The sequence below is a fragment of the Rhinoraja longicauda genome, chromosome 16 (assembly GCF_053455715.1).
Source record: "Rhinoraja longicauda isolate Sanriku21f chromosome 16, sRhiLon1.1, whole genome shotgun sequence".
Taxonomy (NCBI): domain Eukaryota; kingdom Metazoa; phylum Chordata; class Chondrichthyes; order Rajiformes; family Arhynchobatidae; genus Rhinoraja; species Rhinoraja longicauda.
The window spans coordinates 47,188,142-47,215,324 of NC_135968.1; the positions used below are offsets into that span (position 1 = coordinate 47,188,142).

Genomic DNA, 27,183 nt, shown 5'->3' on the forward strand with positions numbered 1-27,183 from the left:
GGGTCCATCCTTGTCAGAAGCAACCTCGACAAGCTGCTCTGCCATGAGAATGGAGGAAACAAGAGCACCAAATTTATGTTGACATAAAAATATATTTTATGAAAATCTGCTTCTTGTGTCTTTTACCAATGAAATTATCTATGAAACCACATTGCTGCCAGTATTTAAATAGCTTCTCAAATTGTATGTTCAGAATGCATTTTTTATTGAATTAAGGGAAAAATTATACCGTGCAAAAAAGCAACCAGTAATATTTACACCTCTTTTTACAGCCGAGGTCCACATAGATACAATGATTGCAATTAAAAAGATACAAAAATCATTCAGTATACAAAGATCACCTTGTCATTTTCTTCGTTCTTGTTCGTAATCGTCTCTTCATGATCAAATGATCACTTTCTTTTTCTGTCAGCTCTATTATCTGCAATATTTTAAAGTTTTCTGATTAAATAAACTAAACTTATTTGAATGACTAAAGCTTGTGATATTTCAAATACACTATCATTACTGCCATTAATTGCTGGCTAATTGCCGATTGCTGGTTTCTGCAAATCATGGGATATTCTGAGCATTCTAGATCCTGACTAATGTGTGGAGTGTTATTTATAAGGGCAGCACAGTGGCACAGCAGTCAAGCTGCTCCCTTGCAATGCCAGAGACCCAAGTTCCTTCCTGACTACGGGTGGCGTCCGTGTGGAATTTGTACATTCTCCCTGTCACCGTGTGGGTTTACTCCGCGTGCTCTGGTTTCCTCCCGCATTCCAAAGATGTGCAGGTTTGTGGGTTAATTGACTTGTAAATTGCCCCTAGTAGCAGTTTGAATATAGAACTAGTGCATGGGTGATCGATGGTCAGCAAGGACTCTGTGGCAAAGGGCTTGTTTCCACACTGTATCTCTAAACTGAACAAATGTATTATTAGTTTACAATTATGTTAAATATGCTGTCATCTATTGCAATGAGATGATGAAATCTGTTTGTTTAGCTAATGCACTAAAAAAAATTGTAATGGTTCTATTATTCATGAGTAATTATTACCATGAATGTCAATTCTAGTTTTACAATCAAAATTATACTTCCCAATTCTAGCCCTAATTATATTTAATATTTCAAAATTAATAATGTACATACAAATATTATTGAATTTCATTGAATATTATTCAAACAGTTCAATTAAATAAATACTTGCTTAAAAATGCACTTACTGGTTGAGATGGGAAATACATGGGTGATGATATATCTTGTGTATACAGCTTCCGCCTTGATCCTTTTGGTTTTGAATTGTTATAGGAAGATTCCATGTTTAGGTTCTTGGGGGAATTCAATGATTCCATGAACCTTTTAGCTGAAAACATATGTAAATTATAAACAAGCAATCCACAAGTGGGAAATAATCCAGAAATCAGAGGTGCAAAGGGATTTGGCAGTGTTGGTGCAGGATTCCCAAATAGTTAATTTGCAAGTCGAATCGGTAGTCAGGAAGGCAAACGCAATGCTAGCATTTATTTCTAGAGGACTAGAATACAAAATAAGGTATGTAATGCTGTGTCAGACCAAATTTGGAGTATTGTGAACAATTATGGGCCCCATATCTGAAGAAGGATGTGCTGGCTCTGGAGAGGGTCTAGAGAAGGTTTACAAGAATGATCCCATTCTTGTGATGAGCGTTTGACGGCTATAGGCCTGTACTCGCTGGAGTTTAAGGATGAGGGGAGACCTCATTGAAACTTACCGAATAATGAGATGTGGAGAGGATGTTTCCCCATGTGGCAGAATATAGGACCAGAGGTCATAGACTCAGAATTAATTTCTACTTGTTAATAATGATGATATTCCTTTAGGAAGGAGATGAGGAGGAATTTCTTTAGTCAGAGGATGGTGAATCTGTGGAATTCATTGCCACAGATGAATGTAGAAGCCAAGTCAATTGATTTTTTTAAGACATAGAAAGATGGATTCTTCATTAGTACGAGTGTCTTGGATGAAGGGATTAAAAGTACCATTAGCAAATTTGCAGATGATACAAAGCTGGGTGGTACTGTGAACTGTGAGGAAGATGCTATGAGGTTGCAGGGCGACTTGGACAGGTTGTGTGAGTGGGCGGATGCATGGCAGATGCAGTTTAATGTGGATAAGTGTGAGGTTATCCACTTTGGTGGTAAGAATAGAAAGGCAGAGTATTATCTGAATGGTGTCAAGTTAGGAAAAGGGGACGTACAACAAGATCTGGGTGTCCTAGTGCATCAGTCACTGAAAGGAAGCATGCAGGTACAGCAGGCAGTGAAGAAAGCCAATGGAATGTTGGCCTTCATAACAAGAGGAGTTGAGTATAAGAGCAAAGAGGTCCTTCTGCAGTTGTACAGGGCCCTAGTGAGACCACACCTGGAGTACTGTGTGCAGTTTTGGTCTCCAAATTTGAGGAAGGATATTCTTGCTATTGAGGGCGTGCAGCGTAGGTTTACTAGGTTAATTCCCGGAATGGCGGGACTATCATATGTTGAAAGACTGGAGTGACTAGGCTTGTATACACTGGAATTTAGAAGGATGAGAGGAGATCTTATCGAAACATAAAAGATTATTAAGGGGTTGGACACGTTAGAGGCAGGAAACATGTTCCCAATGTTGGGGGAGTCCAGAACAAGGGGCCACAGTTTAAGAATAAGGGGTAGGCCATTTAGAACTGAGATGAGGAAAAACCTTTTCAGTCAGAGAGTTGTGAATCTGTGGAATTCTCTGCCTCAGAAGGCAGTGGAGGCCAATTCTCTGAATGCATTCAAGAGAGCTCTTACGAAAAGCGGAGTCAGGGGGTATGGGGAGAAGGCAGGAACAGGGTACTGATTGAGAATGATCAGCCATGATCACATTGAATGGCAGTGCTGGCTCGAAGGGCCGAATGGCCTCCTCCTGCACCTATTGTCTATTGTCAGGGGTTATGGGTAGAAGACAGGAGAATGGGGTTGCGGGGGAGAGTTAGATCCCCATGCTAGAATCGTGCAGTAGACTTAATGGACCAAATGGCCAAACTCTGGTCCTATCACATGAACAAGGCATGCAACAAATACATGGCGATTTAAGTTAATAATAAGCCTTTGATAAGGTACCATACGGGAGGTTAGTGAGCAAAATTAGAACACATGGTATTGGGGGTAGGGCACTGACATGGACAGAAAATTGGTTGGCAGACAGGAAGCAAAGAGTAGGAATAAACGGGTCATTTTCAGAATGGCAGGCAGTGGCGAGTGGAGTGCCACAAGGCTCAGTGTTGGGACCTCAACTGTTTACAATATATATTAATGATTTGGATGATGGAATTAGAAGTAACACTAGCAAGTTTGCAGATGACACAAAGCTGGGTGGCAGTGTGAACTACGAAGAGGATGTTAGGAGGTTGCAGGGTGACTGGGACAGGTTGAGTGAGTGGGCAGATGCATGGCAGATGCAGTAAAATGTAGATACACGTGAGGTTATCCTTTTTGGTGGCAAAAACAAGGAGGCAGATTATTATCTCAATTGTGTCAGATTAGGTAAAGGGGAAGTGCAACGAGACCTGGGTGTCTTTGGGCACCAGTCACTGAAATTAGGCATGCAGGTATAGCAGGCAGTGAAGAAACCTGCATGTTGGCCTTCATAACGAGCGGATTTGAGTATAGGAGTAAAGAGGTCCTTCTGCAGTTATATAGGGCCCTGGTGAGACCACATCTGTAGTAATGTGTGCACCTTTTTCACCCAGAGAGTTGTGAATTTGTGGAATTCTCTGCCACAGAAGGCAATGGAGGCCAACTCACTGGATGAATTTAAAAGGGAGTTAGATAGAGCTCTAGGGGCTAATGGAATCAAGGGAAATGGGGAGAAGGCAGGCACAGGTTACTAAATGTGGATGATCAGCCATGATCATAATGAATGGCGGTGCTGGCTCGAAAGGCCGAATGGCCTCCTCCTGCACCTATTTTCTGTTTCTATGTTAATGAAAATCACAATTTAATGGTACATTGCTTTAGGTAGTATTATATTAAGTCAAACACTAGTTTTTTCACAAAAAAAAAAAAAAAGAATGTTAAAATAATATCGACCAAAATCTAAATAATTAAAAATAAACTACGATAATCCATATCAAACATGTTCTGTTATTATGCTGTATCTAACCTGATGCAAAGTTTACTATTTGTATGGTCTTAATGTACAAATTGTACCTTAGATTGGCAGTCAAAATTGGGAGTACTGACCTTTGTTCTGAATAACTGTTGGAGAATTTTGCAATAGATCTCCAATTTTCTGCAAAGTTCCATCCTTTTTGTGTGACCTGACACTTGAAACTGAAGGACTTTTCTCCAAGCTGTCAGCTGTACCGTTTACACCCTGAAACAATAAATCTTGACCTTAGTCCCCGTAGCTCCATAAATGTGTACCGCCATATTGTCAATTTAATGGCAGATTCCGTGATATTTACGGCACAGCCACGTTTTTAGTTTAGTTTAGAGATACAGCGCGGAAACAGGCCCTTTCGGCCCACTGGGTCCGCGCCGACCACCGATCCCCGCACATTAACACTATCCTACACCCACTAGGGACAATTTTTACATTTACCAAGCCAATTAACCTACAAACCTGCACGTCTTTGGAGTGTGGGAGGAAGCCGACGATCTCGGAGAAAACCCACGCAGGTCATGGGGAGAACAGACAAACTCCGAACAGCCAGCTCCCGTAGTCGGGATCGAACCCGGGTCTCGGTTCGCTGTAAGGCAACAACTCTACCGTTGCGCCACCATGCCGCCCAAATCATGCCGCCCAGTTTCATTCATCTTTTAGCTAGCAATTTACTTTGATAGAAGATGGATATTGGATATTGTCACTCCATTGCACACAACAAACTTAATCGGGACCCACTAGAACTTTGGCATTAATCTTTTAAATGTCCACAATCTTATATCTGACATACTGAACAGAATTTCTATTGAACCCAAGTATCCGAACATACGATCCAACAGGCAATTATGACACAGCTGCTTTTCATTTTAAACATGGTAGAAATAAAATATTTTGATTGACTGACTATTAAGAATATCATTCATTAATTATATTTGAATACTCAAAAAAATTGCAATTTTTCCTTTCAAGCGGCGATCTTTGCCTCATTATCAGAAAACTATTTATCAGAATTATGACATTTTGGGGATTACAGAGACGTGGCTGCAGGAGGATCGGGCCTGGGAACTTAATATTCAGGGTTATACATCCTATAGAAAGGACAGGCAGGTGGGCAGAGGAGGTGGGGTAGCTCTGCTGGTGAGGGACGAAATTCAGTGAGGGGTAACATAGGAACTGACGAGGTAGAGTCACTGTGGATTGAGTTGAGGAATTGTAAAGGCAAGAAGACACTAATTGGAGTTACCTACAGACCCCCAAACAGTAGCCCGGATGTTGGGTGTAAGTTGCTGCAGGAGTTAAAACTGGCATGTAAGAAAGGAAATGCCACTGTGGTGATGGGGGATTTCAATATGCAGGTAGACTGGGAAAATCAGGTTGGTTCTAGACCCCAAGAAAGAGAGTTTGTCGAGTGCCTCCGAGATGGATTCTTAGAGCAGCTTGTAATGGAGCTTACCAGAGAAAAGGCAATTCTGGATGTAGTGTTGTCCAATGAACCAGATTTGATAAGAGAACTCAAGGTAAAGGAACTGCTTGGAGGTAGTGATCATAATATGATTAGTTTTAATCTGCAATTTGAGAAGGAGAAGGTTAAATCGGAAGTGTCAGTGTTACAGTTGAACAAAGGGGACTATGAAGGCATGAGAGAGGAGCTGGCCAAGGTAGACTGGAAAGGGATCCTAGCAGGAATGACGGTGGAACAGCAATGGCAGGAATTTCTGGGCATAATCCGGAAGACGCAGGATCATTTGATTCCAAAGATTCTAAGGGGAGTAGGAGGCAACTGTGGCTGACAAGGGAAGTTAGGGGTGGAATACAACTAAAAGAAAAGATGTATAACACAGCAAAGAGTACCGGGAAGCCAGAGAATTGGGAAACTTTCATAGGACAATAGAAGGTAACAAAACGGGCAATACGGGCTGAAAAGATGAAGTACGAGGGGAAGCTGGCCAAGTATATAAAGAAGGACAGTAAAAACTTGTTTAGATATGTTAAGAGAAAAAGAGTAGCAAAGTCAAATGTGGGTCCCTTGAAGGCAGACACGGGTGAAATTATTATGGGTATCATTATGGGAAATGGCAGAAGAGTTGAACAGGTACTTCGGATCTGTCTTTACAAAGGAAGACACAAACAATCTCCCAGATGTACTAGAGGACAGAGGATCTAGGGGGGTAGAGGAACTGAAAGAAATTTGCATTAGGCGAGAAATAGTATTGGGTAGATTAATGGGACTGAAGGATGAAAAATCCCAGGGCCTGATGGTCTGCATCCCAGGCTCAAGAAATAGTGGACGCATTGGTGATCATTTTCCAATGTTCAATAGATTCAGGATGAGTTCCTGTGGATTAGAAGATAGCTAATGTTATCCCACTTTTCAAGAAAGGAGCGAGAGAGAAAACGGGGAATTACAGACCAGTTAGCCTGACCGGTGGTGGGAAAGATGCTGGAGTCAATTATTAAAGAGGTAATAACGGTGCATTTGGATAGCAATAAAAGGATAAGTCCAAGTCAGCATGGATTTATGAATGGGAAATCATACTTGACTAATCTTCTGGAATTTTTTGAGGATGTGACATGTAAAATTGATGAAGGAGAGCCAGTGGATGTAGTGTATCTAGACTTTCAGAAAGCCTTTGATAAGATACCACACGGGAGATTGGTGAGTAAAATTAGAGCACATGGTATTGGGGGTAGGGTGTTGACAAGGATAGAAAATTGGTTGGCAGACAGGAAGCAAAGAGTAGGAGTAAACGGGTCCTTTTCAGAATGGCAGGCAGTGGCGAGTGGAGTGCCACAAGGCTGGGTGTTGGGGCCTCAACTGTTTACCATATATATTAATGATTTGGAAGAGGGAATTATCATATCATATCATATCATATATATACAGCCGGAAACAGGCCTTTTCGGCCCTCCAAGTCCGTGCCGCCCAGCGATCCCCGTACATTAACACTATCCTACACCCACTAGGGACAATTTTTACATTTACCCAGTCAATTAACCTACATAATTAGAAGCAACACTAGCAAGTTTGCGGATGACACAAAGCTGGGTGGCAGTGTGAACTGTGAAGAGGATGTTAGGAGGTTGCAGGGTGACCTGGACAGGTTGAGTGAGTGGGCAGATGCGTGGCAGATGCAGTATATAAAATATAGATAAATGTGAGGTTATCCACTTTGGCGGCAAAAACAAGGAGGCAAATTATTATCTCAATGGTGTTAGGTTAGGGGGAGGTGCAGCGAGACCTGGGTGACCTTGTACACCAGTCACTGAAAGTTAACGTGCAGGAACAGCAGGCAGTGAAGAAAGCTAACGTTGGACTTCATAGCGAGAGGATTTCTGTATAGGAGTAAAGAGGTTCTTCTGCAGTTGTATAGGGCCCTGGTGAGACCACATCTGGAGTATTGTGTACAGTTTTGGTCTCCTAATTTGAGGAAGGACATCCTTGTAATTGAGGCAGTGCAGCGTAGGTTCATGAGATTGATCCCTGGGATGGCGGGACTGTCATATGAGGAAAGATTGAAAAGACTAGGCTTGTATTCACTGGAGTTTAGAAGGATGAGAGGGGATCTTATAGAAACATATAAAATTATAAAAGGCTGGACAAGCTAGATGCAGGAAAAATGTTCCCAATGTTGGGCGAGTCCAGAACCAGGGGCCACAGTCTTAGAATAAAGGGGAGGCCATTTAAAACTGAGGTGAGAAGGAACCTTTTCACCCAGACAGTTGTGAATTTGGGGAATTCTTTGCCACAGAGGGCAGTGGAAGCCAAATCACTGGATGGATTTAAGAGAAAGTTAGATAGAGCTCTAGGGACAAGGAAATAAAGATGTTCCCAAACCGGAAACCCTGGATGAATAAGCAGGTACAGAACCTGCTGAGGGCACGCAACAATGCCTTTAAATCTGGTGACACTTCAGCATGCAATGTTGCCAGATCAAACCTGAACACGGTATTAAAAGGGCCAAAGACACCCACAGGCAACGGGTGGAAGACCACTCCAACACCACGGACACCAGAAGCATGTGGCAGGGTGTCAGGGACATCACTGGCTACAAGAGCAGCCCTGCCTGCCCCCACAGCAATATGGCACTGACCAACGAGCTAAACACCTTTTTTGCCCGTTTCGAAACTGGCAACACCACCTTGAGTGGAAGAACCCCAGCCGAGGCGGAGGGAATGGTCTTGCAACTGAGCACACAGGAAGTACAACGCACTCTGCAAAGGGTCAACCCACACAAAGCTGCAAGCCCGGATGGAGTTCAAGGAAGGGTACTTAAGACTGTGCTGAACAGCTGGCTGAGGTATTCACCAGGATCTTTAACCTGTCACTATCTCTGGCTACGGTCCCCAAGTGCCTGAAGTCGGCTACCATAGTGCCGGTGCCGAAAAAAGCAAAGATCACCAACCTGAACGACTACCGCCCGGTTGCCCTAACTCCTATAGTCATGAAGTGCTTTGAAAGGCTGGTCCTCTCACACATCAAATCCAGCATCCCTGACTCACTGGACCCACATCAATTTGCATACAGGGCAAATAGATCCACAGAGGACGCTATCTCTCTGGCTCTTCACACTGTCCTGACTCACAGGGCACGTACGTGAGGATGCTATTCATTGACTATAGCTCTAACTTCAACACGGTCATCCCCACCAAGCTCATCACAAAACTCCACCAGCTAGGCTTCAGCCCGTCATTATGGGACTGGATCCTGGACTTCCTGCTGGAGCGACCGCAGGCAGTGAGAATGGGCCCGCACCTGTCCTCCACTATCACCGAGTACCGGCACACCACAGGGCTGTGTTCTGAGCCCCATGCTCTACTCCCTCTTCACACACGACTGTATTCCTGCATTCGACACCAACACCATTGTCAAGTTTGCAGACGACACAACGGTGATCGGGCTGATCATCAACGGTGATGAAACACAATACAGAGCGGAGGTGCAGAACCTGGTGGACTGGTGCTCTGATAACAACCTGTCCCTAAATACCACCAGGACCAAGGAGCTGATCATCAACTTCCGTAGGTCACATAACGGGGAATACGCCCCGATCTTTATCAATGGGGACAGTGTGGAGAGAGTGTCCAGCTTCAAGTTTCTGGGCACTCACATTTCGGAGGACTTAACATGGTCCAATAACACTGCTGCGCTGGTCAAGAAGGCACAGCAACGACTGTTCTACCTAAGAATACTGAAGAAGTCTGGTTTGCCCCAACAGCTGCTGACGACATTCTATCGCTGCACCATAGAGAGCATCCTAACACATGGCATCCTGTGTGGTACCTCAGCTGCACGGAGGCAGAGAGGAAAGCTCTTCCCTCCAAATCTTTCTTATTACAAATGTCTTTTAAAAAAATAAGACACAAAGTGCTGGATAAAACACAGAGGGTCACGCAGCATCCGTGAAGAATATGGATAGGTGATGTTTGGAGTTGGGACTCTTCTTCAGATTGATCATAGGGGAGGGAGAATAAAGGTAGAAAGGAGGAGGGACAGTACAAGCGTGGCAGGTAATATGTGAACACGGGCAAAGGGGAGTTTAGATAGGCAAGGCCCAGAGATGGCACGGTAGCGCAGCGGTAGAGTTGCTGCTTTACAGCGAATGCAGCGCCGGAGACTCAGGTTCGATCCTGACTACGGGTGCTGCACTGTAAGGAGTTTGTACGTTCTCCCCGTGACCTGCGTGGGTTTACTCCGAGATTTTCGGTTTCCTCCCACACTCCAAAGACGTACAGGTATGTAGGTTAATTGGCTGGGTAAATGTTTTTTTTTTTAAATTGTCCCTAGTGGGTGTAGGATAGTGTTAATGTGCGGGGATCGCAGGGCGGCACGGACTTGGTGGGCCGAAAAGGCCTGTTTCCGGCTGTATATATATGATATGATATGATATGATGGCAAAAAGGTGCAAGACAAAAGTATTGGAGAGCTGCGAATCGTGAAGCCAGAGGAGGAAATGTAGAGGGAAGGGAGAAATGGATGCGAGTCTAGGTAGGGCACAGGGGAAAGGAAGGGTGAAGTGGGCAAAGAATTGTTAGAGCTACAATTAGAGAATTCAATTATCATACCACCGTGTTATAAAATACCCAAGTGGAATACGAGGTGTTTTTCCTCACAATTTGTGCGAGGCGGCCCAGGACCGAATGGGAATAGAAAGGTCCGAATGGGAATAGAAAGGGGTTAAAATGGTTAGCAACAGGGAGATCCAGTAAGTCTTGGCAGACCTTGCACAAGTTTTTCACACAAAGGGTGGTGGGTGTATGGAACAAGCTGCCAGAGGACGTAGTTGAGGCTGGAACTATCCCAACATTTAAGAAACAGTTAGAAAGGTACATGGATAGAACAGGTTTGGAGGGATATGGACCAAACGCAGACAGGTGGGACTAGTGTAGCTGGGACATGTTGGCCGGTGTGGGCAAGTTGGGCCGAAGTACTGTATCACTATGACTTTAAGTGTTTAGCGCTCTGAAAAATCAGTCTGAAGGAACCTGATTCAAAGCTTCACCTATCACAGCCGCCCGTCCCGGCATGCCTCGGGCCTGCCATTCCTCAGATCGGGCCGCGCTGACTGCTGGGAGGTGTCGTCGCCTCTCCCGCTCCATGAGGGGGGCACCCGCCCGACTGACGGCAATGCTGAGGGGGGATGGTGCGGGTGAAGGGGGGGAGGGGGAGGGGGAAGGAAGAGAGGTGGGGGAGGAGGAGAGGTGGGGGAGGAGGAGAGGGGGGGAGGAGGAGGGGGGGGGAGAGGAGGAGAGGGGGGGGAGGAGGAGGGGGGAGGAGGGGAGGAGGAGGAGGGGAGGAGGAGGAGAGGGGGGGGGAGGAGGAGAGGGGGGGAGGAGGAGGGGGGGGAGGAGGAGAGGGGGAGAGGAGGAGAGGGGGGAAGAAGAGAGGGGGGAGGAGTGCACTCCATTCCCACCTCAACCCCCCGCCATTCCCACCTCAAACCCCCTCCATTCCCACCTCAACCTCCCGTTAAAACTCCCCCAAACCTCTCCTGCATTAACTGAAATTGTGTTTGGGATTTTTTTTCAGAACCCCGCTCACGCACTCCATTCCCCCCTCAATCCCCCTTAAACCCCCCCAAACCTGTGCTGCATTAACTTAAATTGGTTTCAGGTTTTTGTAAGAACCCCACTCCATCCACACACCCTCAACCCCACTTAGGGTGCGGGCAGGGAGAGTGGGGGTGGGGAGAAGGGAAGAATGGGGGAGAGTGGGGAAGGTTGGGGTGGGGGAGAATGGGGTGCAGGCAGGGAGAGTGGGGGTAGGGGAGGGAGGTGAGGGGAATAGGGGTGGGGGAAATGGGGATGGAGGCATGGGTGGTGAGAGTGGGGGTAGGGGAGGGGCAAGTGGGGGTGGGGCAAGTGGGGAAGGGGCAGGTGGGAGTGGGTAGGGGGGGATGGAGTGGGTCAGTGGGAGAAGGGATAAGAGGGATTGAGTGGGGGGGTTGATGGTACTACACCAATAGAGGAGAGGCTTTGGGTCCAGGGCTCGCTCAGTGACACCCTCTCCCCTTCCCTGTTCCCCCCCACGAGGAATGGGCCCAACGGGTCCACTTGGTCTAGTATCTTTTAAATGTTATTATAGTATCTACCTCAACTACTTCCTTTCATATACCCACCACCTTCAGTGTGAAAAAAGCTTGTTTCATATACCCACCACCTTCTGTGTGAAAAAAAAAATCCCCTCACGTTTCTATTAAACCTTTCCAACTCCCATTTTGAAGATATGTCCTCTGGTTCTTGATTCCCCAATACTGGGCAAAATAATTTGTGTATTCACCTTAACTATTCCCCTCATGATCTTATAAACCTTTATAAGATCACACCTCATCTTCCTGAGCTCCAAGGAATAAAGTCCTACTCTGCCCAACCTCTCTCTATAGCTCAGACACTCAACTCATTTCATCCTCTTAAATCTTCACTGCATTCTTTCCAGCTTAACATCTTTCCAATAGGAGGGTGACTAAAACTGAACACAATACTCCAAATGCAGCCTCACCAACTTCTTGTTCAACTGTAACAAAACATCTTAACGTCCACATTCAATACCGTCGGATGAAGCCCAATGTACCAAAAGCCTAGTTGACTACCCTATCTACCCGCATGCCACTTTAAAGGAACTATGTACCTGCACTCCTAGATCCCTCAGCTTTACGACACTCCCCAGGGCCTTGCAATTCTGTGAAGATCCTGCCCGGGTTTGACTTCCCAAAGTGCAATACTTTGCACTTCTCCGCACAAAACTCTATTAACAATTCCTCAGTGCACTTACCAACTGATCAAGATAGTCCGTAAAGACTTTGGCTTCTTCATGAGACTTGAGCTTTATTGCATTTTTCAAATTATGTGTCTTATTTGAAAATAAACATGCCCTAAATTTTAAACATGGAATGGTACAGCACGAGTACAGGCCTTTCAGCCCTGTCTGTGCCAAACTTTCCCCTTTTCACCTCGAGTGTTGGACATTTCTGCCTTAGGAAAAAGGTTCTGACTGACTACCCTAGTTATGTTTCTCATAATTATATACTGCTTTCAAGTCTCCCCTCAACTTCCGAAGGTTCAGAGAAAAACAATTTGTCTGTCCAACCTCTACTTGCAGCTGAAACCATCTAATCCAAGTAGCATTCTGGAAAACCTCCTCTGTACCCTCTCCAAAGCCTCTACATCTTTCCTGAAATGGGGTAATCAGAACTGTACGCAATACTCCAAATGCAGCCTAACCAAACAAAGACCTATGGGCCTGCATCATGACTCCCTGACTCATTTTCAATGCCCTTAACAATTAAGGCAAGCATTGATCACAGACCTCCAGTCAAAAAATCCACCATTACCACAACCCTCTGTCATCGATGAATAAGCCAATTCTGAATCCATATGACCGTCATCGCAAATTCCTTACATCTCAATCTGTTAGATCAGCCCACCTTATCAAAAGCATTGCTAAAATCAGTGCATACAACATCCATTGGAAAATGCAGCCTAACCAAAATCCTACAAATCACCTGTGTTCTCAAGAGATGCTTCCTGACCCGCTGAGTTACTCCAGCATTTTGTCTTTGTGTATTAACCAGCATCTGCAGTTCTTTGTTTCTATGACACTACGTATACAATAATAATCCCTTAATGGTAGCGGACAATCGGAAATAATGGACCCCCCCCGCCCCCCAGGTCCATTATAACAAGGGTTTACTGACGCCAATTTCCGATGAATACAAGGATGGTGCCTTTCTATTGTTTAAAAAAAAAAATGTTATTCAATTAATTTTTCGGTGAAACACTGGAATAATGTGGAGGAACTGTGATGTTCAAGAAAATGTGCTAATACTGCAGTAAACATTTGAGCCATTTAATATGTCGCAGTCATTTTCAGGCTAAATGTATAATTCTATAACAGATTTTACAGATATATCAGCGTGGCTCAGTTAAAGCACATCCTTCCCTTGCAATGAAAAGAGACATTATTGCAATCATGAAAGAAAGTTACAAACAATTATACTGTATGAACATGTTAATAACATTAACAAGCTTCTTAGAATTTAATAGGTAGACATACCTTCTCTGCAATGTTGATAATGGTGGGAGATGCTTTGTGTATCTTTTTAGATATAATGGTATTTTGTTTGTTTTCACAGTCAGCATCATTCTGAGTACAAAAGAAAGGTAAAAGGTCATGAAAATATTAAGCATGAGCTCCATTTCCCCAGGAAAGGAAATCACTAGAAGATGATAACAAGAGGACAACTTCTGTGCATGTGTTGGGAGAGGTGATGGAGATTAAGAGATCACAACCTTCATGCTGGATGTAATGAATACTTAGCAGATAGATTTTTTTCCCCTAATTCTCAGCTTTCTGAAAGCCATAAAAAAAAAAGATTCTCTCATCTTGATTCAGTACATCGACTAGAAAAATGGACTATGTAATTCCTGAAGCTGAATTGAATAGTTCTTGTAATCAGGCACTGATCTCATTATATTGCACCAGCATAGTATACTTAGTCAAAATGCTGAAGAAAAATAAATGTCAATCAAACTTTATCTGATACTCATTTAATTCTGCAACATCACCATCTCCTACCCCTTCACATTGTAGAGGTTTCCAAAACAAGTTCCAAAAAGCATAAATTGTTTTTTGCTATAAATTTCTGTTGCTTAACTAAAAAAAGTGCAAAATCGTATTAAATTTCACTAAATTCTGAACTGTACTTTCAATTTTATTCATGGTACATAATTTTTTTTGAAATATCATTTGTTTAATTAAAACCAGATTAAACTATTTTACATTATTTAAAAATAGATTGAACCTATGCACATCAATGTATCCAATTAAATGTACTGGAATAAAAATGAAATCTCTTGTGTTAATATAGTGTTAACTTCTGTCCAATATTCTGATCAAAAATCAAATGGTATGAAATATCAGAAAAAAGTCAAGAGTAACCAATCTGTAGCACCCATTTATTATTAACACCAAAAGGGCACTTTATTTTTTACCCCTTCTGACCAAGGCACACCCAAAATGCATCACATCTTTAGACTTTACTTTAGAAATACAGCATGGAAACAGGCCCTTTGGCCCACCGCATCTACGCTGACCAGTGACCACCCCACACACTAACAAAATCCCACACACAAGGGAAAATGTGCAATTGTACCAAAGCCAATTAATGTGCAAACCTGTACGTCTTTAGAATGTGGGAGGAAACTGGAGCACCCGGAGAAAACCCACGAGGTCACAGGGAGTGTACTATTCCATAGACAGCACGCATAATCTGGATTGAACCCAAGTCTCTGGCACGAAGGCAGCAGCTCTACTGCTATGTCACTGTGCTGCCCCTCTCAGTAATTGATATTTTTCAAAGATCTAACAGTGAACTAACAACTCAAAAAAACTGTTAACTGATCAGCAGTGACCAATCACAAATCCATGTACATTACTAAAATCTCAAATTTTTAATGCAATTTTGATTAAGCATGCAAAAAATATAGCCCAAAATATCTCAATTATGAGCTTCAAATAACCGAAAATAATTTTTTTACATTTTTAATCCAAAATCTTCTAAACAATTTTCCTCCACACTTGTGAGCCTAGAACTTGGGTTGATTCCCTTTCAGAATCCAATTTGGCTTATATGGGTCTGCCACACAGGTATTTTGTTAGGGTGTGTGGCCTCTTGTGAAAGATGAGAGAAAGTTGGGCAAGGAACAGGGGAACAGATATGTAGACAGATTACAGGAAGATGTAAACGCAATGGAGTCGTCATAGTGGCGTCTTTAACTTTCCCAAAATTGTCTGGAATTGATTTGATGTAAAAAGCTGAGACGGAGCAGAATTTGTAAAGTTAATCCCAAGAGGGTTTTCCAAAGCAGTATGTGAATAATCTAACTCAAGGAGGGACCTGGTGTGGGGAAACTAGCCTGGCCAGGTGACTGGTATTGCAATGGAAGAGTATTTTAGGGACAGTGATTAAAACTCCACAAGTTTTAAGATTGTTTTGAATAGGGATAAATCTGGACTTTGGGGGAAGGTACTAAATTGAAGTAAAACAGATTACAACATTATTAGGCAGGAGTTATTTGGGAGCCATTGTTATTGAACAACTCCACGCCTGACATGTGGGAATTGTTTAACAGCTAGTTTTTCCAAGTTCAGGTTAAGGTTCCAGTGAGGAGGGAAAAGGATGGCAAAGTAAGCGATCCTTAGATTACCAGAGGCTGTAAATTTAGTCAAAAAGAAAAAGGAAGCATCTGCAAGGGTTCAATAGATGAAATTCCATAGGACCTTTGAGGAATGCAAAGCAAGTAGGAAAGAACTCAAGTAGGTGATTAGAAGGGCCAAAAGGGACCATGATATATTTTTGGTGAGTTGGATTAAAGAAAATGGCAAGGCTTTTTATACTTACATTAAAAACAAGAGGGTGAGCAGGGAGAAGGTTGGACTACTCAAGTATAAAGAAGGGAATTTGTGCTTGGAGGCACAAGGTAATAAATGAGTACTTTGCATCGGTGTTCAAAGAAGGACCTGGAAGACAATATCAGTATGGAGAACACACATATGAGAGTACGTACTGAGATCAAGAAGGAGGTGATGTTGGGACTCTTGAAGAACATTAAGTTGGATAATTCTCTAGGGCCTGAAGGATCCATCGCAGGTTAAGACAGAAGATTCCAGAGGCCTTGACAAAAATCTTTGCAACTTCACTAGCACAGGCAACATCCCGGAGAACTGCATTGTTATTCAAAGGCATTGAGATTAAATTTAGTTCCTTCCCTCTTCTTTGACAATAGTTTATTGCATTAAATGTTATTGTGAACTTGGTATCCTTTGGAAAGGCTGGTACTGAGAAGCAATGTGGCAAGACCATTCACATTTGGGAGAAATTAACAATGATGGAAAACAGTAATGATATTTTGAGTGGATGAATACAAGGGGAAACATACCTTGAAAAAGAAAAATAACTTTAAAAAATTGAATGCTATATCATGTGCCTTTGATAAGGTCCCACACGGGAGGTTGGTGAGCAGAATTAGAGCACATGGTATTGGGGTTGGGTATTGACATGGATAGACAATTGGTTGGCAAACAGGAAGCAAAGAGTAGGAATAAATGGGTCAATTTCAGAATGGCAGGCAGTGGTGAGTGGAGTGCCGCAAGGCTCGGTGCTGGGGCCGCAACTATTTATAATATATATTAATGATGTGGATGATGGAATTAGAAGTAACACTAGCAAGTTTGCAGATGACACAAAGCTGGGTGGCAGTGTGAACTGCGAGGAGGATGTTAGGAGGTTGCAGGGTGAATTGGACAGGTTGAGTGAGTGGGCAGATGCAGTATAATGTAGATAAATAAGGTTATCAACTTTGGCGGCAAAAATAAGGAGGCAGATTATTATCTCAATGGTGTCAGATTAGGTAAAGGGGAAGTGCAAGGAGACCCGAGTGTCCTTGTACACCAGTCACAGAAAGTAAGCGTGCAGGTACAGCAGGCAGTGAAGCTAATGGCATGTTGGCCATCATAACGAGAGGATTTGTGGATAAGAGTTCCTTCAGCTGTTAAATAGGGCTCTGGTGAGACCACATCTGGAGAATTGTGTGCAGTTTTGGTCTCCTAATTTGAGGAAGAACATCCTTGCTATTGAAGCCGTGCAACATAGGTTCACGAGGTTAATCCCCGGGATGACGGGACTGTCACACGAGGAAAGCTTGGAAAGACAGGGCTTGTATTCACTGGAGTATAGAAGGTTGAGAGGGGATCTTATAGAGACGTATAAAAATATAAAAGGACTGGACAAGCTAGATGCAGGAAAAATGTTCCCAATGTTGGGGGAGTCCAGAACCAGGGGCCACAGTCTAATAATAAAAAGGAGGCCATTTAAAACTGAGGTGAGAAGAAACTTTTTCACCCAGAGAGTTGTGAATTTGTGTAGTTCTCTGCCACTGAAGGCAGTGGAGGCCAAATCACTGGATGAATTTAAAGGAGAGTTGGATAGAGCTATAGGGACTAGTGGAATCAAGGGATATGGGGAGAAGGCAGGCACGGGTTACTGATTGTGGATGATCAGCCATGATCACAATGAATGCTGGTGCTGGCTCGAAGGGCCAAATGCCCTCCTCCTGCACCTATCTTCTATGTAAGGTAAAATGCATACGTGTCCAATATAAGCGCTAGTCCTTTTTATACTGACAATACAATAATGCAATTAGATCTTTATTCATAAATGCACCCCCTTTCCCCACACATGAACATTGTGCAAAGTATGTTGCCCTCCTTAAAGCAAAGCAATCGATTTTAAAAGGAAAATTTGAAAAATAGGAAAGGTATAGTAACATAATGCAAAATGAAAATTGCAAAAAGGTCAAATGTTGACGAGTTTGTGAATGCTGCAACATTTTCTATTTGTTGTTAATAGGGTAACAATATTACAATGTGACTATACTTTCAAAATAAATATTTTTTTTGCTCTCATTAAATTTACTTGCGTTATCAGTTTTTTGACGATAGTCACATTTGTTCACCAAAAGATAGTGTTCTATTTAATTCCAGCCAACTAAGGGAAATAATTTATCTTATTTTGAACCACAAATGAAAGCATGAAAAAGTTATTATTAGGTTTACCTCGGGAAACAAAAACTTTTAACATGGTGACTCTGGAAGGTAGATAGTACCTGGTGCTTTAGATATTTGTCCCATACAAACTTTCAGTGTGTTCACCAGTTATTCTGATGCACTCATTATAATAACAAGATGCAGATGGTAAATCTTAGGAAATAATATCCAATTGTTTTTTGTTTCCTACAGGTGATTCAGCAGTGATAAATAAGCTTCCCTAGCAATCTGTACCAGAACCTCAGGAAGCCTTACAGATTCACTAAGATTCACATTAAGATTCACTACTAGTATTGTCAGGGTTCCGTTATTTGGCTCAACAAATTGGAATTGTACTCCTTAGAGTTTAAAAATTGAAGGGACCATTTAATTGATTTTCTTAAAATGGTAATGATATTGAGATCTGTGTAAATTCAGATAAACATTTCCAGCAAAATGTATTGCAACAGAATAGTCTTCACTTTGGCAGGTGGTCAGTGCGTCAAGCAGCATCTGCAGAGAGAATTGGACAGGTGACATTTTTGAGTGGGGCACTTCTTCATAAGAACTTTATACTTGGTTGAGATTTGTTATTTATAAACTGCATCCTATTAGAGTTGATGGCAACTTCCCACACTTGAACTGGAAGATAAATCAGACCAAGACTTGAAAGGCTTATGAACATTTAAATAGAACACTGGATTATGGATAATCAACAATCCCAATTAATTAAGGGAATTATAATTGAAATAGCAATCTATTTTGCTAATTCTACTAATTTAGTCAGCAATACTAATTTGTACCTTGTAAGTACCAGCTACTGAGGATTTCTTTTGAGAATTTTTTTTCCAGCAGGCTGACAGCATACCACTCTTGAAGAGTAATTGTGAAATGACAGGAATTAAAACATAAAACGTAAAAAATATTGCACCGTAATTGGGAAATATTTCTTGAAAATTAACACCAAGGGATCAAATGAAATACATCGTCAATGCTTTAAACCAGCAAATTTTCTTTAAGAAAATCTTAATTTTGGTAAGATGGTGTATAAACATTTCTGAAATCACATAGTTAAAGGCATTTTTGAGATACATGACAAAGGAAGCAGTTGTTAAGCTGTATTTGCAGTTGGCAAATTCCAGGTTCTCTTCTTTGAAACCACTTTAGCAAGTCTATACAATGCAGGGATCATTTCCAAATAAAACAAGACAAGATCAGTTCCCACAGCTTCTGTAGGTTCAATGAAAAATATCCTGTTTAGTTAATCTGCTCAAACCTTCACATAAAGTCAGTTGAAGACATATGACCTTGGCAGCAGACAATTTTAATTTGTAATGATCCTGCAAATGTGTTTTACAATCCATTTGTGGTCTACAAACAGTGATGCAGTAACCAAATGTTGGTTGTGGACAGCACACTGAGGGAGGGCAATGGCATGTTTTAATTCCACTGAAGAAAGCCAACATAGCCTTGATTTAAGTGAAAGTAGTAACTGCAGATGCTGGTTTAAACCGAAAATAGACACAAAAAGCTGGCGTAACTCAGCGGGTCAGACAGCATTTAGAATCAGAGAGATTTAACATCTCTCATCAAAGAGTGGTACCGTTCATAGCACTGAATCTTCAGTTCTACAAAAGGATGATGGCCTAGAATTTGTATACTTCTCTTTAGTTGTTGAATGCACAAGTTTTTGGACTCCGAGCTGGTATTTGGCATGAATGTAACTAGATTTTTAAAAAGATATATTGAACATAAAAGTAGAAATACAATAAAATAACATAACTATTTTACCTCTTCCATTGCAAAGCTTTTTCTTTTTCGATTGTTGCGTCTGGGTATTTTCACACTGATCAAATTGCCACTTGCTTCTTTTACTGACAACTTGGTTGGTTGAAGAGGTGAAAATTGAATCTCGAGTTCAGGTTTTGGAAATCTACTTGTTTTTGTTCCATTTTCTGTTGAAACTTCTGAAGAATCCAGGACTGTTTCAGGCTAACCAACAGATTTTTAAAAAATCAATAAAATCTCCATTAGACGATACATTTAAACTCAAGATTATATATTATATATAAATATCATAAAATGATGCAACTATTTAACCACATGATCATTCTTAAGATTAGAATGTGAAATTAGCATCTGGAAATTATATGAAAATCGGGCAAATTTGAAATATTGCCATACATTGCCAGCAGCCTTACAAAATGGTAAAGGATACTGGTAAAATTGGTTGCGTGAAAAGAGGAGTCACTTTATGATACCCATTTACAGAGCAAATGGGGGAATGGCTTTCTAATCACAAGTTCTAGCTGTCTGACCAATAGAGGCGATTCCAGCAGATATAAAATGAGGATCAAAGACAACAAAGAAAAGTACATTACTGGCAGGTTATTGCAAATGTATAAAATCCGCATGTAAACATTGTAGCAAGCATTGTATAAAATGCTGCAAGTGTTTTGGGTCAGTGAAATATTTTGGGATAACCCAGAGCGCTTCCCTGTATATACTATCAAAGCCTGTATAAGCTGACTTGTTTGAGAAACTTTCCACTGCTGTATGAGATTCTTCGTGTGCTGTCACTATCTGAATTGTAATTAGGAGGGTTACTGGGTGCCATCTGGAAGCCAGATGTAGGTCAAATACAAAAATCCTTCCAACAGTTTCCATACTTCTTAAAGCACCTGACCAACTAACTATTTAATATGTAGGAAGGAACTGCAGATGCTGGCATACACTGAAGATAGACACAAAATGGAGAAATTCAGCAGGTCAGGTAGCATCGCTGGAGAAAAGAGAAACTTTCCACTGCTGTGCGCGATTCTTCGTGCGCTGTCTCTATCTGAATTATAATTAGGAAGGGAAGCCAGATGTAGGTCAAACACAAATATCCCTCCAACAGCTGCCACGGTAATAAGTTGCCATACCTCTTAAAGCACCTGACCAACTATTTAAGATGTCGGAAGGAACTGCAGATGCTGGCATACACTGAAGGTAGACACAGAATGGAGAAACTCAGCAGGTCAGGTAGCATCTCTGGACCCTTCTTCTGACGTTTTAACTTTTTAATATTTTCTGCTGGATCCATATGCAAGAATTTGCATTTCTTGTCAGCCCATTTGTTGCAACTTGTCCAGAATAAAGAATTGCTGAGTTGGCATTATATCATCAGTGTGCATGTATTGTAAAAGTGTTTTTCTAAATCAAATCAGAGCAGATGTACATAATATTCCCTCTCACCTCCACTGGGTACTCCTTTGCAGATGCCTTGAGTTGTTTAATTTCTTCATCCTTCTGTTTATTGTTATTAATAAGATTGCCAAGCTGCACTTCTAACTCCTTTACTAAGCTATCTCTCTCTTCTCGCCACGTCAGCATTTCTTTTTCCTTCTTAATCATTTCAGATGTTAGGTTTTCCTTAAAGAAAATAAAAGAATTTGAAATTGATGAATTGTTCCAAATAATCTGAATATCTGTCCTATTTAATGTACACAGTTACCATTTATTTAAGAACTTGTCCTCCACAGCTGACAGATTAGTTTAGTAATTCTGATGAAGATTTGGACATTCCATTTAAAATGAAGCGTGGTTATTTAATAAACAAATAAGGGGGCATGAACAGCAAATAAAACAAATGACTATTTAAACTGGTTTGTTGGTTGGGCTCAGAAATAATTAGCAGCCAATTGAATGACAGAACTACTTAGTTCTTACCCAAATAGTTCATCGGATCTTTTATATCCATCTCAAGGTGCAGAGAAATCTTTCCTTTAAACATATCCAAAGAATAAAGCAGCAAGTTTTCATTCTTCCTTGCCAAAATGGCATTAGCTTAAATAATAAACTCACACTATGGTAGGACAAATCTATAACTGTGTGTTACCAACGGAGCAACTTGCGACTTAAAATTACTTCCCTGAGCAATGTTCGGAGTTTAAAATGGTGTAGTGCAACTCATTTCCTGAAAGAAAAACCTTTCACAACACTTTTTCACTTTGGACAGCACATTTCACCATCAAAAAAGTCCTTGGAATATGATGAACAAGGGTAATGGATCTCAGCTCTTGAGTAAGAGCTAGCTGACGCTGCTGGTCTTCTTTAAGATTACAAGTACAGAAATTGCACTAAAAAAGAATCAAATAATTTTATGGGAACTGTGGGCAGCATAGTGAAGCAGCGCTGCCTCACAGCAACGGAGACCAGAGATCAATGCTGATTGCAGATGCTTGTTGGTTAAGTGGCCTCCGGAAATTCCCTCTAGTGTGTATGATGCAAAACTGGGATAACATCGAACTAGTGCACGGGTGACAGATGGGCTGAAGAGCCTGTTTATACACTACATTTCTAAACTAAACTTCACATGTTTATTCCAGCAATTCAGATCCTCACTGGTCCAACTCCAGATTATAGCTTAGTAGAATGTAGAATTACAAAAAGATCAAAACTCAAATTTGAGTATATATGAGCGGCAGAGTGGCACAGCTGGTAGAGCCACTGCCTCACAGCGCCGGAGACCTGGTTTTGATCCTGACCTTGGATGCTGTCTGTGTGGAGTTTGCACATTCTCCCTGTGACCACATGGGTTTCCTCCGGGTGCTCCGGTTTGCAGGCTAATTGGCCTCTCATGTAGGAAGTGGATGAAAAAGTGGGATAACATAAAACTAGTGTGAATGGGTGATCAATGGTTGGTGGGCCAAAGGGCCTGTTTCCATGCTGTATATTTTTTTTAAAGCACAAATAGACAAAAAGAGCAAGACAGATTCTATTGAGTATTTTGATGGTCGACTGGGCTTATATTCATGGAATTTAGAAGGATGAGAGGGGATCTTATAGAGTAAAGGGCCTGTCCCACGTGGGCGATTTTAAGACGACTGCCGGCGACTAGGCTGTCACTGAACATTCACCGGGGTGTCGTGGACATGATCGTGAGGAATCTTCAATGAATCATAGCAGATCTCGGTGCGTCGCGGAAAGATTTTCCAGATAGAAATTGCTCGGCGACAGCTGGCTTGTCGCCAGGTATCGTAGCTTATTGCGGGCGCTGTCGCATACTGTCCCCAGGTTTGCTAGGTTGTCGCAGATGCATTTAGAAGCACATAATATTAAATTATGAAAAGGCATTTGAAGATACCAGAAGATAGTTTTGTTTAACCGATTTATTTACTGTCAGGACATTTGACAGGTAGATTGGAGGCGACAGTTTGACAGTCAGGTAAGTGTGGGAATTTTGCGATGTTTCCGAAGACGGTTTAATCTCTTAGCCAGGTGCTAGTTTCACAAAAAAAGTAACTTGTGTCGACCTGACTCGGCATTGTCGTGGTCATTGTCATAGGGTAAAAGAAAATTTTGCCGATCTGCTACGACTTTGACAGTCGCCGGCAGTCGCCTAAAAAATCACCTAAATGGGACATGCCCTTTAGATAGAGCTCTAGGGGCTAGTGGAATCAAGGGATATGGGGAGAAGGCAGGCACGGGTTACTGATCGTGGATGATCAGCCATGATCACAATGAATGGTGGTGCTGGCTCGAAGGGCCAAATGGCCTCCTCCTGCACCTTTTTTCCATGTTTCTATGTTTCCATTCAAAGTAAACTGTGATAAATTCTGGGACAAGATTTATAGAAAGTGGAAAACAAAGTCAGAGAGAGCAGAAGGCATAGTTTTATAGCTTAATTTCCCTCGTGCTCCCTAAGGAATAATGGAATTTTAAAACTTGGTGAAAAAAGCAAGGCAAGACATTGTTATGTTTGTGTACACCAGCATCAAATGGTAGAATAATTATTTTTAAAACCATTTCATGTTTTGATTTTAAAATATAAATCTTGTACTTGAAAAAAGCTTGCAACTTCATAACATTTATTAAATCTGAATAGACTGTCCTTACCATTTCTGACTGCAATTTAGAATAATGTTCCCTTTCTTCTGTCCATTTTCTCATTTCCTTATTGCGCTGATCTTCTGCTTGCTTTGTTTGCATAAAGAGAAGCTTTTTCTCATTAAGCCATTTCTCCCGATTACATCGCTGCTTATTTTCCATGTCCTAAAGAAATTGGTTTTGTTATACTTGATTTTAGTGCATTGTAATGTTAAAGCATCACTACCACGACTTTTTGCTCAAAAACCTTCAGTTGCAAATAATTAAAATATAGTTAGAAAATTATTCTCAATATTCAAAGACAAATTTAAGTTTTCTATTTTATTGTAAATGTCCTACATTCATAATCATAACAATAACTGCTTGATCCAGTTCTACAGTATAGGCCAATGGGATCGCTCTAATCCATTTCAGCTGCCAGTTTTCCATCAACTGAAGATAACATGTCCTTTTTAAGTTACTTATTTTGACTTACTTATGACTAGGAGATCAATCAGTTGGATAAAGAAAGAGCCGTTTCCTTAAATTATTTAGAAAATGAAGGAAGGTGTGAGCCGGCAAAAGATTGGACTGGAAAAGAGTACATTTTCTTCCCAGGTCAGGAGTAAATGGACCTCCTTTTAATTCTTCCATTCCATCTAAATGACTTCCAACTATTCAACAGTTCTTCAGCAGTGTATTGAAAATCTCGAGTGCAGGACCTGAACCACAATCATCTGACTAGACAGCATTGGTTTAATTAGAAAACTTACCAGCAATTGCTTTTTCAAAACTTCAATTCCTTCTTGAAATTGTGATTTTTCAGGATTAGCACCTTGACGTGCATTTTCCACTGCCTGGATGTGTTCAAGTGCATCACATTTCTTCTCAGATTGTTTTGCTTGGTGCCTCCATATATCCAATTCTAGAGAGGGAAAACAATATACTTGATCTTGAAAATATACAGTTCCTGTGTTCAATACAGCTTTTGAAGGCACGCGTGGTGATCTTTCAAGAATCACTGCAGTCAAGAGTGGTTCCAGAGGATTGGAAAATTGCAAATGTTAATCCACAGTTCAAGAGAAGCAAAAGAAGGGAAGCTATACTGACCTCGGTGGATAGCCTGACCTCAGTGGTTGATAATATTTTAGAATCCATTAGAAAGGATGATGTTTCCGAGTACTTAGAAGCACATAATAAAATAGGCCAAAGTCAACATGGTTTTGCGAAGGGGAGGTCTTGCCTGACAAGTGATGTTGCTAAAGAAGATGAGACCGATTAAAGCGAAGATGCTAGCATGGAGAGAAGATTGGCTGAATGGAAGAAGGCAAAGAGTGGAAAATAAACAGGGGGGGGGCAGATTCTTGATTAGTAAGGGGTAAGGGTGTCAGGGTTATGGAGAGAAGGCAAGAGAATGGGGTTGAGAGGGAAAGATAGATTAGCCATGTTTGAATAGCAGAGTAGACTTTATGGAATGAATGGCCTACTTCTGCTCCTATGACTTATGAATAGCAAAACTTAAAAAACTATATATAATATATTATAAAGAAATATTTGAAATGTCCTTAGTTAGGCTACAGAATTCTCAATAGTTTAAATTGGTAGAAACGAGATGTAATAAACATCTGATGACTATGCTTTAGTTTAGAAAATTTAGCAAATGAACAAGAGGCCAGGAGTAGAGAGTCAGGGCCTGGCCTACTCTGAGTCAGGGTCTGGCCTACTCTGAGTCAGGGTCCGGCCTACTTTGAGTCAGGGTCTGGCCTACCGCGCCTTCAAGATCGGCTGTGGGACATGCCCCCAGGGCACAAAGGTGGACGGGCCAGGAGAGGGACGTCTGTTCACTGGTCCATCCTCACATCGATGGAAGGCGATGACTGGAGGTCCACAGCAGCTTGGGGCTCACCTGGACCAGGTAATGCTCATTAGACTGAGCATGCAGATTGGACTTTCAAAATGGCGCCAAAAACTGGCGCCTCTTGCATGTGTGCTATAGACAATAGGGGCAGGAGTAGGCCATTCGGCCCTTCGAGCCAGCTTCTCCCCATACCCCCTGACTCCACTATCCTTAAGAGCTCTATCTAGCTCTCTCTTGAATGCATTCAGAAAATTGGCCTCCACTGCCTTCTGAGGCAGAGAATTCCAGATTCACAACTCTCTGACTGAAAAAGTTTTTCCTCATCTCCGTTCTAAATGGCATACCCCTTATTCTTAAACTGTGGCCCCTTGTTCTGGACTCCCCCAACATTGGGAACATGTTTCAATAGACAATAGGTGCAGGAGGAGGCCATTCGGCCCTTCGAGCCAGCACCACCATTCAATGTGGTCATGGCTGATCATTCTCAATCAGTACCCCGTTCCTGCCTTCTCCCCATACCCCCTGACTCCGCTATCCTTAAGAGCTCTATCCAGCTCTCTCTTGAATGCATTCAGAGAATTGGCCTCCTCTGTGGTCTAACGTGTCTCTAACGTGTCCAACCCCTTAATAATCTTATACGTTTCGATAAGATCCCCTCTCATCCTAAATTCCAGTGTATACAAGCCTAGTCGCTCCAGTCTTTCAACATATGACAGTCCTGCCATTCCAGGAATTAACCTAGTAAACCTACGCTGCACGCCCTCAATAGCAAGAATATCCTTCCTCAAATTTGGAGACCAAAACTGCACACAGTACTCCAGGTGCAGTCTCACTAGGCCCCTGTACAACTGCAGAAGGACCTCTTTGCTCCTATACTCAACTCCTCTTGTTATGAAGGCCAACATTCCATTGGCTTTCTTCACTGGCTGCTGTACCTGCATGCTTCCTTTCAGTGACTGATGCACTAAGACACCCAGATCTCGTTGTACGTCCCCTTTTCCTAACTTGACACCAGGCAGATAATACTCTGCCTTCCTATTCTTACCACCAAAGTGAATAACCTCACACTTATCCACATTAAACTGCATCTGCCAGGCATCCGCCCACTCACACAACCTGTCCAAGTCACCCTGCAACCTCATAGCATCTTCCTCACAGTTCACACTACCACCCAGCTTTGTATTATCTGCAAATTTGCTAATGGTACTTTTAATCCTTTCATCCAAGTCATTAATGTATATTGTGCTCCG

General features: G+C 42.0%; 1 protein-coding gene across 1 annotated transcript in view; it reads right to left on the reverse strand.

Annotated features, from left to right (window-relative positions):
- Positions 1–237: 237 nt before the first annotated feature.
- Positions 238–27,183, reverse strand: part of LOC144600986 (kinesin-like protein KIF20B) — a 101,998-nt gene continuing 75,052 nt past the window's right edge. Inside the window, 9 exon segments of the mRNA XM_078412897.1 lie at positions 238–421; positions 1,205–1,344; positions 4,223–4,355; positions 13,696–13,785; positions 19,029–19,097; positions 20,017–20,217; positions 21,463–21,639; positions 24,106–24,261; positions 24,849–25,000. Of these exon segments, the coding sequence (XP_078269023.1) occupies positions 338–421; positions 1,205–1,344; positions 4,223–4,355; positions 13,696–13,785; positions 19,029–19,097; positions 20,017–20,217; positions 21,463–21,639; positions 24,106–24,261; positions 24,849–25,000 (1,202 nt within the window). The 3' untranslated portion in view covers positions 238–337.